This window comes from Lytechinus pictus, chromosome 6 (genome assembly GCF_037042905.1).
Source record: "Lytechinus pictus isolate F3 Inbred chromosome 6, Lp3.0, whole genome shotgun sequence".
In the NCBI taxonomy this organism is placed as follows: domain Eukaryota; kingdom Metazoa; phylum Echinodermata; class Echinoidea; order Temnopleuroida; family Toxopneustidae; genus Lytechinus; species Lytechinus pictus.
This window is the reverse complement of record NC_087250.1, coordinates 15,143,469-15,162,541: the sequence shown is the minus strand read 5'-3', so window position 1 is coordinate 15,162,541 and position 19,073 is coordinate 15,143,469. Positions and strand designations below refer to the sequence as shown.

The window sequence follows — 19,073 nt, the reverse complement described above, 5'->3', positions numbered from 1 at the left end:
GCTGAGGGAGGATGGGAAACATTTCATGGAGTGTCGTTGCCAATACTGTGCTCAGATTTTTTTAGCCTATAACAATTGTTGGTAAAATAAGAAGGATAAGAGGAGGAAGGGGAGGAGGAGGAAGAAGACAAAGGCAAAGTAGGAGGAAAATATGAAAATAATACTAATGAGGAGAATAAGAACAAGATGATCATGAAGGATAAGGAGGAGAAATATATGATGAAAAAAAATAAGACAATTTAAATAAGACTATCGATGAGATGCTTGCATGAAAGCAGAAATATGTACTATGCTGTTTTTTCTGAATTGTTTTATTGTTACTGATTGGTGTTTTTTGTGTTCCTTTTAGTGAGGTTGAGAGGTTACCAGGAGAAGGGCAGGATGATTTGGACAAAGGACCCGTCGAAAAGGAGTTTGATGCTGACCTGAATGCCCTCAAGACCTGGTATAAGTTAGATGAAAATAGTGTTCCTCCGCTATATGTCTTGCAACCAATCAGGTGAGATGGGGTCATAGGTCATCGCCAGACAGTGCTGAAACTGTGGAATTACGGTGTACCTTCTAACTGGGAAATATATGTATATTTTTCTGAGAATTGGAGTGTGTGTGTGTGTGAGAGAGAGAGAGGAAGATGAATGGAAAGAAAACCTGTTTTATTTTTATTTTTAAATTATTTATGTATAAGTTAATTAAATTTCATTTCCTGTGTATTGTATGCTCACTTTTTTAAAGTGTGTTTACTTGTATCAAACTTGCCTAGTCATTTTGCCTTAATTTGCAGAAATAGGAGTTTTGAAAATGTCGGCTTTTGTTATATTATGATATGTTTTATTGTATCAGTTCTATAATTTGATATTTGTGTTGCTGGATATATCTGTTCTGAAAAATGCTTTTGGCTTTTTGCATGATACAGCTTGTGGAAATAATTATGCGAACACTTTCCTCCTAAGCTCATATACAGAATGGTCTAACAATTGCTTCCAAATCTGTATTAGGCGTAATTATTCTATCCATCCAACAAATATATTTCTATTGTCTCGGCAGTTCTCAGTTCCGAGAGATCCTCAGCAATGATAAGCAAAAAAGACTGCGAGCCAAGAACCAATGGATTGTGATGTATAAGAGAATCATCAAGACCCTAACAAAGTATGTTCCTATGGCTGTAAAGGACACCAAGCGAGCGGAATCATATCTCCAAACAGGTACATGACATTTCTTGGTAAATTCCCACTTGGGCAGCACCCATTTTTTTGTCTTGCCTGAACGAAGATTGACAGAAACCTAGTGATCACATCTGTTGGTCCGATATTTCTGCATCCATTATCATTACACTTGGTACATGTGATCCGTTGGTAATACCACATGTGTGTTCATGACGATGATAACATAAAAGGTGATCTAGGGGTCAAAAGGTCATATTGCATATTTTAATCAGGCGAGACTTGTTGTCCATGAACCACCTTGCATGTGTCTACTTCCAGTTTGGTCTTATACCACAAGGTCTAATTCAAATTCACCTAAAACCAGATCTTCTACTGATCTTATTGTAATTGATCTCATTTATCATATTGTCTGATTTCCAGGTACCATGTTGTCTTTTATCAAGTTGGTCTACATGTAACACTTAGTCTATATGGTTAGATGAAATTTTATGAGGGTTATTATTTTACCATGAACATTTTTTTTTAATTTATATTATCTTGTATGCACAATTATTGCATGAAAAGTTAATTAATCAATAAATGTGTTATACAAAGTAAAATTCACTTTATCATCTCAGGAATTTGATTCTACCTTTATTCCACAGTGAATGAAAGAGAGCTAGATCATGCCGTCTTTTCGGCTGAGCCAGAAAAGAGCAAGAAAGTGGCTAGCTTTGTCCGACATATCAAAGACCTCCGTAAAAACCTCCAGGACTACAACGCCAAAGATTTCATCGACCTGCAGAACCTGAAACCGGAAATTGACTTTCCGAAGTTTGAGAGGGCCGAAGATCTCCGGGATGTGAAAGTTCCATCAAAGGTATGCTCTTATGCAAATCCCTCCCTTTCATATATCAAATTCCATCCCCTCATTACTGGAAAGAGCAGTGTTCCACAGCGTGTTCACAGTGTGGAACACAATGTGAAATCACCTTTACACCGTTACATTTGAGTATTTCAACAGTGTGACTCACACATTCACTTAGTGGACCAGGTGAACACACTGAAAATCCACACTATAGAGGTAACCACAGTGCACACTTTCTTTCACACCGTTACATTTGAACATTTTAAAAGTGTTAATAATATTTTCACATATTTCACTATGTGATCACACTATGATCTCTATATGACACTTTGTTCAGACATTACAAAGAAGCTCAAATACATATCTCATGTCTCAGATTATCATTTACTCTCCTAGACATTGGTGGCCTCAGGCGAGGGAGCAAGATGCACACTCTCCCTCTATAATTTGAGGATTGCCCATTGAATATACCTATATAGCTAAATCTGAAAAAGAATTGTCGTCTGTGCCCCCTCTATTTTAAAATCCTGATCTGCCACTGCTGGTTAACTCATTTCCTTTGAAATGTATTGAGATTTATAGTCATGTATGATATATATTGTATATATTTTCTTCTATATTGCTGCTTTTTATTTTTATTTTGTGAACTATTAAGTGCCTTGAACTTCCTTGGAAAAGTTTAAGTGGATATGTGGACATAACAAATGTCAGCAGTGGATCCAGGATTTTTTAAGGGGGGGGTGTCCCTAAATTTGACAGGCAAAAAATGTAGTTATTATTATTTACTATTTAAAAGAGTTTCACAACTTTGATAAGGTCAAAAGTAATCTTTTTTTGTTCCACAAATTGGCAACGATCACTAATTCTTATTCATTTCATATTGATATAATGTTAACACATATCAAAATAAATGATAATAGCAGAATCTTTATGAAAAGTTGCCAATTTGCATTGTTGAATGATAATGTCTTGTGATATTCCTTCTAGATTGGCTTCAGTAATGTTCATGAGCACACAATCATGTGGCATAAAGATGGCGTCAGTCCTACCCATGTGAGGGCGCACTCTCAGTATCTAGACGGACTTGCTAATGAGTTCTTCGATACCGTGAAAGTCAAACTTGAGAGGGCGATGTTAGAAGATAAGTCGCTCACTTCTACTCCATCATATGGCCTATATGAGGAGGTTGCCCAACATATCAACTTTTTACAGGAAAGGTAGGCATATTTGTATTTATAGATATGATAATGATAACAGTGGGTTCTTGTATGGTAGCCATGTCTGTCAGACACAGATTTTACATTATTGTCATTATTATTAACATCGTAGTAGTAGTAGTAGTAGCAGTAGTAGTAGGAGTAGAAGTAGTAGTAGTTGTAGTAGTAGTAGTATCATTAGTAGTAGGAGTAGTAATAATAGTAGTAGTAGTAGTAGTACTAGTAGTAGTGGTGGTAGTAGAAGTAGTGGTAGTGGCAGTAGTAGTAGTAGTATAAATTTTAGTAGTAGTACATGTTGCAGGAGTAGTAGGGGTAGTAGTAGTGATAGTAGCAGTATAGTAGGAGTTCTAGTAGTAATATAGTGATAATGGTAATAGAAGAAGTAATAATAGTAGCAGTAGTAGTAGAAATAGTATAATAGTAGAAGTTGAAGCTTATCATTATCGTTACTGTTATTGTCATCATCACCATGATTGTTATTACTCTTGTTGCTAGTATTATCATGCTTTTGTAATTTGCACAAATAATTGATTGTACGGTATTATGACGCTCTTAAACCAATGTAGGCCTTTATCTTTCTGTGGCTGGGATGATAAAGTGTTAAAACGTTGTATAATCATTATGATCATCATCATGATCATTAATATTAAGACGATCATGAAAGTTTGTCTGTGTTGGTTGAAAATAACAAAATGGCTAAAAGCTTTTGATCTCTGCACAAGAAATCTCAAGAGATTTACCTCGAAATTGCCGGCTGTGTAACTATATAGGTCAAATCGGGTCACATCGCTGAGAATTTAGGTGTAACTCTCAGAGATTTGTTTTTCTTTTGTTAACATCAAAAGCTTAACTTTTTGTTAGGATTATTGTAATTATTATTATTATCATTATTATTGTTATTTTTATTATTAATATTATCATTATCATCATTATTATTATCATTATCATGCTCTGAAAATTCCTAGGTCTCAATGTTTCTATGGAAGGAAAGAACCCCTCCAGTACATCAAAGAGTATCTCCTCGGTGACAATTATAAACCTCTTGTGCTCTGTGGACTCGCTGGGAGAGGAAAGACATCACTGATCGCCAAAGCTTGCCAGCTCACCAAATCTTGGTTTAAAGAGTAAATAAACTTCAGTTATATTCACAAGTTTCCAATCAATTTTTATTATGCAAATGATGCACAGATATGAGTGCATGGGTAGGTTTTGTGACCATAAGGTAACTATGGAACCCACAAGGCTCAGCTGAGTTGGCTTAGACTAGTTCCCACCATTACTGCATGCTCACTTGTCCTACCAATTCATGAAGAAATCTGTGTATTATTTGTTTTATACATTGGTGGAATTTTGGGGCGAAAAATGAAGTTTTTTACAACCCTGCATAAGTAATTACCAAACGCATGGCTAATTTACTGGATGCATGGCTGGCCATGCGTTGGAAATTACTTATATATTCTATAAAGTTAATTATGTAAATACAATATTTATACAGTAAAATTGAATTCATAGTGATTGTGGGTCCGTTTTCGAAATACAAAGGGTTTTTCTAAATTATACTGACATCTCCATGATAGACCGAAGGGGGCCCACAATGTGGTTTTCTTTTTATAAACCCAACCCTAACTCCTTCCTGATATGGAGATACTTTTTGCATCCTTATATTGCCTTTTTAAAGCATTTTCTAATTTTTGAGATTTTTTTATCTCTGTACGAACTCATTTTAAATTGTTATCACCAATGGCATTTTTCTTGTAATATTCAATATTAACCATTACATTATGGAGCGTGGAGCGTTGTGGCCCAGTGGATTAGTCTTCTTACTTTGAAACAGAGGGTTGTGGGTTCGAATCCCAGCCATGGCGTAATTTCCTTCAGCAAGGAATTCATCCACGTTGTGCTGCACTCAACCCAGGTGAGATGAATGGGTACCTGGCAGGAATTTATTCCTTGAAATGCCACCGCGCTGTATAAGGCTGTGGGGCTAAAGCCAGGGTAATAATATCCAAGTCCTTTGGAAGCGCATAGGGACGTTATGACATAATGTGATATGCGCTATACAAGAACTGCGTTATTATTATTATTATTATTATTATGTTTGGTTTCAGGAGAGACGCAGCCACAGTAGTGAGGTTTGTTGGCCTAACAGCAGAATCAGAAAACATCAGATGTCTACTACAGGGAATATGCCAACAGATCGGGCACACATACAATATGGATCTTGCGGCCGTCCCAGAGGTATGTGTGAAGGAAACTAATGGTAGCCCTACATTTTGAAAGATAACAAATGTCACAGAATGAAATTTAAAAATGGGGTGTGAATTGATTATTTCTTTTAAAGGGCTATTTTCTTTTCTGTCATAAGACAATTCCTTACCCAATCAGTTTCCTTTTTTTTAATGTCAAAAATGTAATAATGATCTCAGAATGAAGTTTATAACCAGCGTCGGAATAAATTATTTATCTTGAAGGGCTGTTTTTTTGGTCATGGGACTTTTACTGATCCATTTAGGGATATTTCATTTAGTTTGGGGCTACTTTTTGGTGCACATCACACAATGAGATAATGTATAGTGATAGTGTTAGACATTATAGAAAAGTACAAACATATTTATTGGACTTTTACATTTATAACAAAGCATGGGCACAGAAATGATAGTTGAACATACATTCCTGTAAATTCTTCTGTTGATTTCAGGGCTCTGTTGATGGAAGTGGTCACCTCTAGAATAGAGTTTTGTGGATATTTAGGGACTATCTGCTACAACAGGGCCAACCCGTCCGTTTCCTGGGTTATTTTGTACAACAGAATAAAATTAATTACCTAATCAAAGCCAAGCAATAAGGGAGAAAATCACATTGATATATACTTATTGGCTTAAGTCACCTTATCAAATGTCTTTGCCATGTCTTTTAGTTGATATCCCGTGCTAAAATAAAATGATAAATAAATGATAAATCCATAATTTATTGTTCGAAATAGACATGAAATGAAATACTCCGAAAATTTGCTTTGCCCAATTGATCGTGGGCCCGGCAGCCGCTGTGCAGCGCCAGATCGACGAGGCTCTATCCCTTTAATCGTTGAACGCCAAACAGGGTAGCAGCAACTCCCATCTTTTAACGTCTTTTGGTCTGACGCGGCCAGGGTTTGAACCCCCAACCTCCCGGTTGTGAGACGGACGCTCTACCAACTGAGCCAACACACCGGATGCCTCTCAAACTTTTGACAAGGTACATTTTAAGTGATTTCTTTTCCCTTTTCTTTCATGTGATTCAGGATTTCTATGCGCTTATCAATGACCTTGAGGGACGTATTGCCATAGCAACAACTCAACAACCCCTCGTCATCTTCATTGATGGACCTGATAAATTGAGCAATGACTACAAGGCCAGGTCCATGGTCTGGTTGCCTAGCAACCTTCCAGAGAATGTGAAGATAGTCGTCTCATGTACAACTCTAGAGGAAGAGAAGACGGACAGCTTCAAAGCTCTGAAGGTAACACACATTTCAGGAGATGTTACTACATCTGAACTTAAAATTGGCTAAGATTTTTTTTTTTTTGCTTCTCCGTTTAATAGAAGAAAATAAACATGGTTTGAATGATATACAGCTATTTCATGAGAGGACTTGATTTAGAGCCAATTATCACATAACAGATCTACTCTTAAAATGTGAGATTTACTCCCTTTCTTTTGGTAATTGAATTGAGAAATATAAATTCATAAATGTCTGAATCCCACCATCAGTAGTTCATATTTGATGATAGGATCTAAAAGAGTGGTTGTATAAAACACAATGATACATGTCTTCAATTGTTCAATATGAGATCAATCCGCTCTTGTTGAGGATTTGTTCAATCCATTCCATCCAACCTAACACCTTCAGACAGTAGTTGGAAGAGAGCCTCAACTTGAGTTCTGATAGATTGTATGAAAGTGTATGAATCATATACCTGGAATGTTGATTGGTATAAACTGAGTACCATTATCACATTTTTGTCTCGCCCACCGGAGGTGAAGGCGAGACTTAGGGATCCAAATGTCGTCCGTCGTCCGTCCGTCACAAACCTAATGACACATAACTCCCCAACCGTAAGTCGATTTCCAACCAAACTTGGATGGTAGATGGACTTGGGGGACCTGCATCTTATGCTGCAGTCGGAGGTCACATGGTAAGGTCAAAGGTCATATCAGGTTTAACGTTAAAGTTTACATGCAAGACTCTCTTATGACACCTAACTCCACAACCATAAGTCGCATTTCATCCAAACTTGGATGGTAGATGGACTTGGGGGACCTGCATGTTATGCTGCAGTCGGAGGTCACATGGTTAGGTCAAAGGTCATTTTCAGGTCAATGTTAAAGTTTACATGCAAGACTCTCTTATGACACCTAACTCCGCAACCGTAAGTTACTTTTCAACAAAACTTGGATGGTAGATGTACTTAGGCGACCTGCATGTTATGCTGCAGTCAGAGGTCACCTGGTAAGGTCAAAGGTCATTTTCAGGTCAACATTAAAGTTTACGTGCAAGGCTCTTATGACAAGTGTTATTCCATCACAGTCATTTCACAATGAAGTTTCGATATAATTCTCTTGCGTGCCCTCGCAAATCACGATATTTCTGGTCATTTTCATAAGTGGGCGAGACACAAATTGCTTTTGCCTTGTTAAAAGATAACCATCCTTTAAATGTCCTCACTTAATTATCGTCATTTTGATTGCATAGGTTTTCATCCCACTGCTGTCACCAAAAGTAGACAAAAGTGAATTGAAATTGTGGATTATAATGATAACAATAATTTGTATTTACCCAGGGTAACTTCAGCTGTTATTGTTATTACCCCTTTTCCAATATGTTAATTTGTTAAAATTTAATTCAATATTTATTCATTTATTAAGTTTGGCATATGTCATCGACATGATTGTAAATATAATTTCTTTACTTTTCCTCCAGAAACAATGTCTCGATGCAGACTTCTACATGATTCCTGACCTTACTCAAGAAGAGTCAAAGTACATCGTCAGCTACCTCCTGAAGCAGGAAGGGCGTCGGATCACCCAGGAGCAGCATGAGACTGTCATGAAGGCACTGGAGAAGATATCATCACCCTTGTATCTGAGGTTGGTCTGTGACCAGGCGGTCAGATGGAGGAGTTTCTCAGAGAAGAGGGAGACGTACCTTGCAACGGATCTAAAGAAGATGTTGAATGGTATGCTGATGATCTGGGGCCCATTTCATAAAACCTGAAATTCTTTCATCCGATTGACTGATAGTAAATTTGTGTTTGAAATTGTGCATTTGTTATTTTAACAAGTCTTTATGAAATTTGACCCTGCTGCTGATGATAGGAGCTTGTGGTTCACAGCAGTTCTACAGACAGACTATAACCTTGCTACATGTACATAGGGATAAAAACAAAAGTAGACCTATAGGAGTTCCTTGAGGTACTCATTTGAAGGTAAAAAATATATAATATATGATAATAATATTTTGTCAGCAAATTTTTTTATTAACTCCCAGATTTTATATGACTTAAATTATATTTTTCACAATTGCTTTAACAGAATACTTCTGTACATTTTATTTCCCATTTTCCAATTCTTTCCCCAAAGGTATCCTGATATCACTTGAAACGAAACATGGTGAACCTCTGGTCAGACGTTGCCTTGGCTATCTGACTGCAGCACGGAGTGGCCTATCATGGACCGAGCTCAACGACATCCTCTCCTGTGATGAGCACGTTATGACGGACATTGCCAAGAACCACTCCCCGACCCTAAGACGCATGCCTCCCGCCCTCTGGTATCGGCTCAAGGCTGACCTGAGGAAGTTGTTCAGGGTCTGGAAGGTGGATGGTGTGTGGGTATGGAGATGGGCCGATCAACAGTTCAGAGAGGCAGCTACAGAGAGGTAAGTATTCTTGATCCTGAAGCAAATGGTCTTACCTCTGTTGATAATTCTGCATCTTGTCATTTCTATATTTTGGTAAAGGTGATGAAAAAGGCTTACAATTTTGAAAGTCTCAGCCCTTGTTGGTTAAGCTCTTTGTTGTATGCCTTCTGATACCTAAAGCAGCTGGATCAATGCCACAGGTGATGTGGCTATTAACTGTAAAACAATCATGATATGCTACAAGATACAGTGTTTAAAAGGAATAAAAAAGTAATGAAACAAAATCTCTGTGCGTTTGAATGGACAACATATGATTAGATCTTGCTGTGGCTTATAGTCCTACAATTGGATAGCTCTGTTTAATTCATGTGGAGCGTCAACTGCTAAAAACCAGTGTTAGGGACGGTGGTTGCCTGTAGTGGGCAGATTGCTAACCATCACAAAATTGGTTTGAACTGGATCAAACAAAATGACCAGTCAACGAATTGTATATACATGAATTATGTGTGCCAAACGACTTTGATAGAAAGAAGTGTTTGCACCAGTTATAAGAACAAACGCAATGTAATTCAGTTGATACGCACCCAGATTTTTTAAAGACTGAAAAATCTTGAATGAATTCTTGATGTGCCCCTGACTTACATCACAACATCATAAGCTTCAAAAGATTCTATGGAGCCTTCGATCATAATGATGATTGAGGTCTTTGGTTATTTTACAATATGTATCAATTAATCTGTGCAGATATCTAAATCAAAAGGATAAAGCGCCCTCATATCACAGTGCTCTGGGAGAATACTTCATGGGGAAGTGGGCGGACCGGAAGAAACCGTATCCTGGCAACGAGGGTGGGGCGGATCGCTTCATCAACCCTCATCCGCTTCTGATGACCAGAATTAAACCATCAGGTATGAAGGAGTTTGAAGTTAAATTACTGATTGATTGCTTTGCTCTTTAATCATGCCAAGAATGCCTTTGCTGAGATTGCAGAGAATGTGATGTGTTAAAATTTTTAGTTATGGCGTTCCGTTCCCAATAGCTTTTAAAAATTAAACCTACAAACTTGTGAGTGAGGTGAAAAAGGGTGTGAATGTGAGTGTTGATGTTTGGAGTGTGATTAAGATAATCCTAGCCCCAACATTTTGTTGGTGTGTTTGATAGTGCTAATTTGTCTCAATCATAATTAACCAGCTTTTTATAACACTGAACATGAAATTGCCCCCCTGCTTTACTGAAACGCTTTTTTCAATGCAAAGGGCAGTGCATAAATATATAGCTTACCGGTATTTGTTCCAACTTCAAAATCACCTTCAGGCAGTTACATAGACTTTATTGCTTTTTTTAAACTTATTATTCCAAAAGATCCTCATAGACTTTTTCCTGTCCCATTTTCTATTATTTTCAATCTGAAACAATTCTTTCCATGTTGATGCAAAACAAGTATAAGTATTCTAAAGCTATCTTCATCATAAAACATCTTACTTATTCACTATATCTGAACGTTCTATCAAAAAAAAGTTCTGTCTTATCTGAAACTGCTTCGTCAAATTCAAAAGCTAACATTTTAAATTGTATGATCCCATCTATTTACAATATTAACTATTTCATTAACATTTTTCTTCTTCTTTTCTGTTGAGGTGAAAATGCATTTAAAAAATAATATCTGCTTTTGCATTCTTCAATCAACAAATTTCCATTAAAAAATATGTTTGCTGAACAACTACCATTTATATGAACTAACCATGTTGCTTGCATTTATGTGAAATCCAGAAACGTTTGTTCAAATGACATTTCTAATAACTGTTCTTATGAAAGCCTCATTTAAGATTCATATATAGTGGGGTTTTAGTGATTAAGGTGTCATGTTACAAAATTTCTGGTTTTTACTCTGTTTTGGTCTATTTTTCAAATAATATTTTATTTACGCTGTTGCTTTGCTGTTGACCTCTTCTGCCGTTTTCTTCATGCTTGCTTTTTGATCACTAAAGGCCGGCCTTATATAAGGGGTAAGTAATGGCTTTCTAATATATTCTTCAATCTTTCCAATATCAAATGAAAGTCCGTGCTGTATAATGATTTATATCCAATTGAAATTAAAAGAGTAACACCACTTTAGTGGTTTGGACTAATGACTTATGATGCAGAGCGGTGCAACCATGTAATAATAATGTGAAAGCCTAGTTTTAAACATGGTCTAACTTTATAAGTAGTTCTAGAAATTCCACTCAGCGGTTTAGTTATAGGAGACCATTTGTTTTGCATGTTTCTTTTCTAATATACAGCAGGGGGATAAGGTTTACAGCAGTAAGGAATTTGATCATCAGATGTAAAACAAAATAGACAAAACCTTCTATGTCAAAGTCAGTATTGAAGTACCGATCAATTATACCAAATTGATAGTTGACCACTGGTCCGGACAGAGTGTTGATATAAGATTTAGAGTGAGAAGTACGTATTAGACACACAAAAAAATCGAAACTTTTAGTTTAATAAATCTGTAATCATAGATGTTTAAAGACCAGATGTAAGGCAAGGAATACTCTTCCATGTACTCCAATACATAAAATGGCGAAAATGTAATTTTTTTTTTCAAAAGTTTTACTTGAGATTATATTTTTCTTTCATGAGGACATAAAACAATATGCCACCTGGGTTATACTTTGATTACAGGCCCCCAGGGGAATAGCTACATGGGATAAAACCACAAATTCCTGATAATTAAGTACATTGCATATGGGAATATTGTCCAATTGCCCTTTTAAAGTAGCCATATCTTTCTGATTGCTTGTATGATTTCTCTCAAACTTTCACCATTCTGTTTTTCTTATTTTTCTCTTTTCAACACAACTTTTTATGACCAAGCTTGGATTCCACTAAAACCTAATCCCCGCTTTCATTTGCTAAACAGGCGTGTCTGTAAAGGAATACAACATGCGGAAACTCAATGAACTTCCTCATCATCTTCTACATGCCAGCCAACTCGACAAACTGAAGTCAGAGGTCTTGATCAACTATGAATGGACACTTGCCAAGCTCAGGGCTGTTTCTTTACGAGCCATCCAGGACGATCTGCAGAGCACCCTCACGGTTCATCCTGATGACTTAGAACTACGACTGATGAGTAGCACTCTTCATCTATCAACTAATGCTTTACTCAAGGTAATAAGAATTTAAGAATTCGCGAACCCATAGTTGAGAAATGCTTGACATTGTTAGTAATTGATGATACGACTTATGTCACATTTTCAATATCTAATCAATAGTTGATAATTACATTTACAGGAAGCACGACTGGTATTATGTTTACCCATCAGTCCAACTTTCTTTAGAAAGTATTACTCATTCTTCTTCCAGCTAAATCAATGATGCTCTATCACTTGATGGGTATCTTATTCACATCTTCTCCCCTAAAAGGGTCCACTTCTTGATTCAGAGTAAAGTGATGATTGCTTTGGCCAAGGTCTATGCTGACCAGGCCAAGGAATGAAAGGTTTTATAGCTATTATAAAAAGGGATTTATGTCTGAACTCCAGTCAGATTTAGCTAAGAGTTTAATACTCAATATATATTTTGAAATGCATTCTTTATCTCATCATGTGTCTTCATTATTGCTGGTTGAAAAGTAAAGTGCAATCGATCCAACACTACGTAACAAAACCTTACTCCATTTCTTATGAATTCATACATGGCAAACTTTGTCTGTACATTCCTAGGACATTTTATTAGTGCATGACATTATATAACTTAAAACTGTAAATGTCATTATTAAGTTTGATTTTCATGGTTATTTTTCTGTTGCTTTATAGGATCCCAACCAACTTGCCTCCCAAATGGTTGGCCGGCTCCTTAACATCATCACCAACGACAAACCCATGTCAATTGGGGACCCTAAGAAGTACCCTACTATTGCTTCCATGCTCAACCAAGCGCAGCGGTCATCCACCCCTGCTCTTATTCCCTCTGTATCTTGCCTAGCCCAGCCTGGGGGCGTGCTCTACGACCTCCTGGCAGGTCACACGGAGGTCATCACTGCGGTGACGGTGTCAAGGTTGACCATGGCAGTGGCCGCTACGGCTTCGCGGGATGGGTCGGTGAAGCTGTGGGATTTGAAGAACAGGAAGGTCTTGAAGACCATAGAAGGAGTAGGAAAAGAGGTGAGCTTCGCCAATATCTTAATGTGTTGAGGCGCCATCATGTGGTGCTAGCTCAATCTCGGAATGTTTCCAATTGCCCATTGTCAGCTCATATTAAAGTGTTGAGATGCCAGGAAAAAATTGCTATTAAAAACAGATGCATATTTCTTTTTTTGAATGAGGCTTAGCAGCCTTTCACATTCAAATTTCCATGGAAGTTACAATATAATGTCAACTTCACAATAGTTCTTAATCTTTATAAAGTGGGCCATGGTCTAAAAAGTAATTCTTTGATTTTGAGTAATATTCAACTTATGCAAGATTACCTGGACATTAATAACTGAATGGTTTACTGTCACTCTTCAGATATCATCAATCAGGCTCTGCAAGAATGACACCATTGCCGTCACGGTGGAGTCCAGTCGTATCAAGTTCAACACCTTCAGCAACTGCACCTGCCTCCTGGAGGTCACCCAGTACATCGACCCGCCCGTCATCACAACCGCCAGTGAAAATGATGACCTGGTGGTGGCGCTGTTCACGGGGTCAAATGTCATGCGGACTTGGGATGTCTCGGGCGAAAGCGTCAAGTCTTTGGTGGAGGTTGACATCGGGGGACATGGCATACACAAGGATGAGTCTTTGAGTGTTTCCTTTAGTCCTTTCGGTGAGAGGGTGCTCTATGCATACAGGAGCAGCAATACAGCTTCTGTGGTGAATGCGCGAACAGGGAACAAGGTAAGTCTTTGTTCACATCTATTGAGGAGCTGCATATTTGTCAATTTTAAACATTTGTGAAAAAGCACTGTCAGTTTTTTTGTATGTCCAAATTGATACAGCTAGTACCTACTCTTTTTTCCATCATTATTTGATTGAATTTCAAATTACGTCTTGATTTTAATTGAGTGGTTATTAAATCTGTAAATTACTCAGCTTTCTAAAACCTTACTTTTTCCTGTTTACTGGCGGAAATGAGAATTCCATCCTGTGATAATGTTCCTTTAGGTGGAAAAAGTTTGAAATAAGGTTAACTTTAATCAGATCTATTTAGAAGCTCAGAAATACATTTCCCATTTTGATTTATAGTAAAGATTACATAAAAATCATTTGTAAAAAAAACATTCCCTCATCACCCTGAATTGCAATAGAAGTTGTCTTGGTATGGTGAAATTGAGATAACTACTTAGGAAATCTTTATCATTTTGTATTTCTTTCTAAAGAAAGTTGGACTGATAGGTAAACATAATAACAGTCGTGCTTCCTGTAAATGTAATTATCAACTATTGATTAAATATTGAAAATGTGACATAGGTCATATCGTCAATTACTAACAATATCACAAATTCCTCAACTTTGGGTTTGCGAATTCTTAAATTCTTATTACCTTGAGTAAAGCATTAGTTGATAGATGAAGAGTGCTACTCATCAGTCGTAGTTCTAAGTCATCAGGATGAACAGTGAGGGCGCTCTGTAGATCGTCCTGGATGGCTCGTAAAGAAACAGCCCTGAGCTTGGCAGGTGTCCATTCATAGTTGATCAATTTCGATGAAATTTGCAACGTTATGATTGTTGGATTTTTCTCTTATTATTCAAGTCAATTTTCTGTTGGGGGTGGACTTGTCCTTTAAGGTTATGACTGGTTATTGTGTGATTGAGTTCATCAACAATTCATACAAATATTCCATTTTATGTCTCAACTCTGCTTGAGATTGAAATATCTAAATCTTCCAAATTTTTGTACAATTTCTTCTCTCTGGATAGGTCCACAAGCTGTCCCCTCCCAAGCCTTCAGCCTCAATCACAGCCCTAGGGGTTTCCAAGGATTACTATGTGATGGCGTGCCGGTATATGTTCCAGAAGGTTTCAGAGATCCATCAGCTAGAGCTGTTTGATATCAAGAATGGGGCCTACCTTCGGGCAGTAACAGGTAACAAATGTTGTTTTGGGGTATATAGCAGGGGCCGCGGAACGGTTTTCAAAGTGGGGGGGCTGAGCCAAAAGTGGGGGGGCTGACCATGCTAAAAATCACAATCATATGGTAAATTTTACGTTTTTGTACACGGTTTTGGAAAAAAGTGGGGGGACCCCCCCCCCCCCCCCGGTTCCGCGGCCCCTGTATAGGTATACTGGGTCAGACAATTTTTGAATACTTAGGGCTTGAAACTTTCCATTTTTCAAAATCCAAGCAGTTCTTTGCTATAGTTTGAAAATCACTTAGGAAAAATTATACTGGGAATAATATGCACTTCTTTCCAAGATGGTAAGCAGTTCAATGCACTTTGGACCTATTAAGTACACAGTTCAAGATACAAAATATATGCTTGTGGTATTAATAGTGTTTTTATGATCTGGGGAAAATCTTGCCCAAGATGTACTGCATCATTGATTACGATACAAATAACTTATCATGTTTCAATATACTAAGGATTGGCAGTTAAAATGACTTTCATTCAATTGCAAGTCAATTTCTGGTTTCCTATACTAATCATAAGTGAATTTATCTGCAAGATTTAAATTGAGTGCAGGTCTGATTCTTGAGTCAAGAAGTGAAATATTGGAGTGCTTGAGTTAAAATTGATCTATATTTGCAATGAATGTTTACAAATGATCACAAATTATTCGACACACCATTCCATTCCTCTTCCATCTCTGTTTTACCAGTTTGCCCAAGTTGATCTATATTTGTAATTGATGTTTGCAATTTATCGCAAATTCTTTCTTGCATCACAGCATTCCTCCTCATCTCTGCTTTATCAGTTTGCCCAAGTTGATCTATATTTGTAATTGATGTTTGCAATTTATCGCAAATACTTTCTTGCATCACAGCATTCCTCTTCTATTCCTCTGCTTTACCAGGTTATACAAGTTTATATTTTCAATAAATGTTTGCAATTGATCACACATATTTTCTTGCATCAATACCTTCCTCTTGCATATCTGGGCCCCGTCTTACGAAGAGTTACGATTGATCAGATCAATCGTAACTATGGAAATCCAACAATGTCATACTTTTTTCTTTGGGAGATTTGTTTCATGTCCTTTGAAAACAAATAGAAGCATACTGAATTGTCAAGAAAACAGATAATGTATGAATATACATCATTTCTAGTAATTATTTTGAACAAAGTTGCAATAGATCAGATCAATCGCAACTCTTTGTAAGACGGGCCCTATCTTTATCTGTCTGCACAGGATGATCTATATTTGCATTTGCTGTTTGTGATAAATTGAAAATATATTTCCTCCTCCATTCTCTGGTTTATCAGGTTGCACAACAGACATTGTGAATGAGTTGTACGTCAATCGTCTCGGGTCTCATGCTGTCTCTGTCTGTCCCAACCCACATACAAACACAACAACACTGGCAGTGTGGAATCTAGAAACCGAAGACCATAAACATCTAGCAAAGCATGCACAGGTAGGCTCATCCTCTTTACTCTATTTGCCACTCTCTACCCAGGTGTAGTGAATGGCTAGATTCCTTGAATGCTCAAACACCTGATTAGGGTAACCGTGCTAATCTGAATGCAGGGTGGATCGAGGGTGGGGGTGCCCCCCTCTATATTATGAGAATTTACTAATTGGACAAGCATGTTATATTATCAAATCTAGGAAATATCTTTCTGCGACCCCCTATTCGCATAATTGCCTATAATATAGCCAGTGGGAAGATACTTAACTGACCATAACAAAAAGTTAGAGCCTCATTTCTTCTCTGTATATCAATCCAACCTGCATCGCTTTTGGTTTTAATTGGGTAGTTTCTGCAACAGCACAACACTGGTTACTGTCAATGCCTCAATGTTCATTTTGTATTCTCTATAGATGTCCAAGCTTGGTGCATGCATGGATCTGTTATATTGCCTGACCGCATCACAATCCAGCAAATCCCTTCGCATCTGGAATATCAGCAAGAAAGTCAACGAGCGGGACGAGAATGCAAACAGGTCCAAGAAGAACCTTGGCGTGACCGGTCTCGTCCCCATGATCGACAACCCTCGTTACGTCGTCGCCAAGTCAGTCAAGAACGGCCCGCTGAGTGTGTGGAATGTTGTCAAGGGGAAGTGTGCAGGAAATGCAGTGAGAATCGAGCGAGGGCTTGTCGATTCTCATGACATCGTTCTCATCAGGAACCACAAGGTTGTCATCCTGTCAGATCTTGGAATGTCCAGTGTCAGTGAGAAGCCATCACAGGTCAGTATCTAATTGCAGGTTTACTTATAAAGTCTTGATAGTTATATCATCATTTGTTAGGATATTCCATATGAGGTAGAGACAGTTTTCACTTATTTGTTGTAGGGTCAATTGTTTGAACATGTAATATAAAGGTATAGAATCTGCAGATATTTGTTTTCATCCCATTGTGTAAAAAAAATCTCAAGTAGGATCCCGAATCTGGCTGTTGCGGATCTCACAGTTTTTGTCATTATGAACTAAAGCACTAACTTATATATAACAACTACAAATCACCTCCATTTTATCATCCTGATTGTATTCCACATAGTTTAATCATCTTGCTAATCATATGGATTATTAGAGGAATACCAATAATAGCAATTCAATCCCACTGCTGCCACAAAAAGTGTGCGAAGAAGGAAATGGGATTGTAGAATGCATTGAAATTCTTATGCGAGAAATTTTCATCGTAGGAAGAATTGTCACCTTAATGTTATGGACCCTCCAAAATGGTAGTAATGCAATGAGTGGCTTACTAGCCTGGTTAGAACTAAGATGCAATGCCATTTCAGGGGCCAAATGCACATCGTTTGATCCCCTGAACTATTGTGTCTAGTTCGGCTAGATCCACTTATTGCAATCAATGATATTTGTTGAAATATAATCATTAATAACCAGTATCTTTAATCCATGACAGGTTTTTCAGACAGTATTCATGTATGATCTGGGCACCAAGAAGTACATCAGAAAGCTGACTGGAGTATTCATAGTCCCCTCACCAGCACATGAATACAGATTGCTTGATGGGGAGCTCCTACTAGGGTGAGAGTTATAGTTCAAGTTTCTTTGAAAATTCACTGATCAGAAAGGATTCTGTTGATTTTCAAGTTTCTTTGAAAATTCACTGAAAGGATTCTGTTGATTTTTTTATGATACATGTGTAGACTGTCCTCTCCCTCTTAGCTGGTTACTAGTCTGCAGGCACAGACCCTTGGCTTTTGCAATTCGCATTTTGCATAATGCATAGTCTGAAGTAGCAAGACTAGATTCACCATGTTCTGCGGCTGGCTCTATTTCACACAGACAAAGAGTGTAAAGATTAGAATTTACTCTAGACATGCTATGCTCGTTGGATGTTGGTGTATTAAAATTTCTTACTGTCATATCATGAGGAGTACAGCAAAATTCATACACTCGGACAAAAAATATATATGCTGAAACGAACAACACTTTTCTGATGTGAAAGTATATAAGTCTAGATGATCGGTGCAAAATATAGCAAGAATTGTTCAGATTATGGTACAAGCATGACATTTTGCTGACAGGTAGAGTAAATGGTGCTGAACATTTTTAGCAGGGGGTGCCAACCTGATCTCTCCTCATATAGCAACAGTTGCTAGGTAACTTATTGACCTTAGCAATCACCAGTTCAGATGCTTTCTAAAAAATTATCTGCCTAATAATCGTCTATAGGTAACAAACCTAATTTCGGTGTACATAATTTCATTATTTTTCTTCATACTTTTTACTCATACATGACACAGCTAACACACAGAAAGAAATAATTACTGGGTCATTAAAATTGCTTACTATTAAGCAATTAATAGGATCTCTCCTGTTATGAAAATAAGACAGGGT

General features: G+C 37.4%; 1 protein-coding gene across 1 annotated transcript in view; it reads left to right on the top strand.

The window, feature by feature from the left end:
• LOC129263228 (uncharacterized) overlaps positions 1-19,073 on the top strand; it is a 46,905-nt gene that overhangs the window by 22,433 nt on the left and 5,399 nt on the right. The window contains exons 11-28 of the mRNA XM_064100426.1: positions 350-499; positions 1,045-1,202; positions 1,808-2,022; positions 2,998-3,227; positions 4,193-4,351; positions 5,336-5,465; positions 6,508-6,726; positions 8,188-8,443; positions 8,847-9,144; positions 9,871-10,034; positions 11,115-11,132; positions 12,035-12,285; positions 12,933-13,280; positions 13,626-13,997; positions 15,021-15,186; positions 16,526-16,677; positions 17,085-17,453; positions 18,133-18,257. Coding sequence (XP_063956496.1) covers positions 350-499; positions 1,045-1,202; positions 1,808-2,022; positions 2,998-3,227; positions 4,193-4,351; positions 5,336-5,465; positions 6,508-6,726; positions 8,188-8,443; positions 8,847-9,144; positions 9,871-10,034; positions 11,115-11,132; positions 12,035-12,285; positions 12,933-13,280; positions 13,626-13,997; positions 15,021-15,186; positions 16,526-16,677; positions 17,085-17,453; positions 18,133-18,257 — 3,780 coding nt within the window. The remainder of the gene's footprint in view (positions 1-349; positions 500-1,044; positions 1,203-1,807; positions 2,023-2,997; positions 3,228-4,192; positions 4,352-5,335; positions 5,466-6,507; positions 6,727-8,187; positions 8,444-8,846; positions 9,145-9,870; positions 10,035-11,114; positions 11,133-12,034; positions 12,286-12,932; positions 13,281-13,625; positions 13,998-15,020; positions 15,187-16,525; positions 16,678-17,084; positions 17,454-18,132; positions 18,258-19,073) is intronic.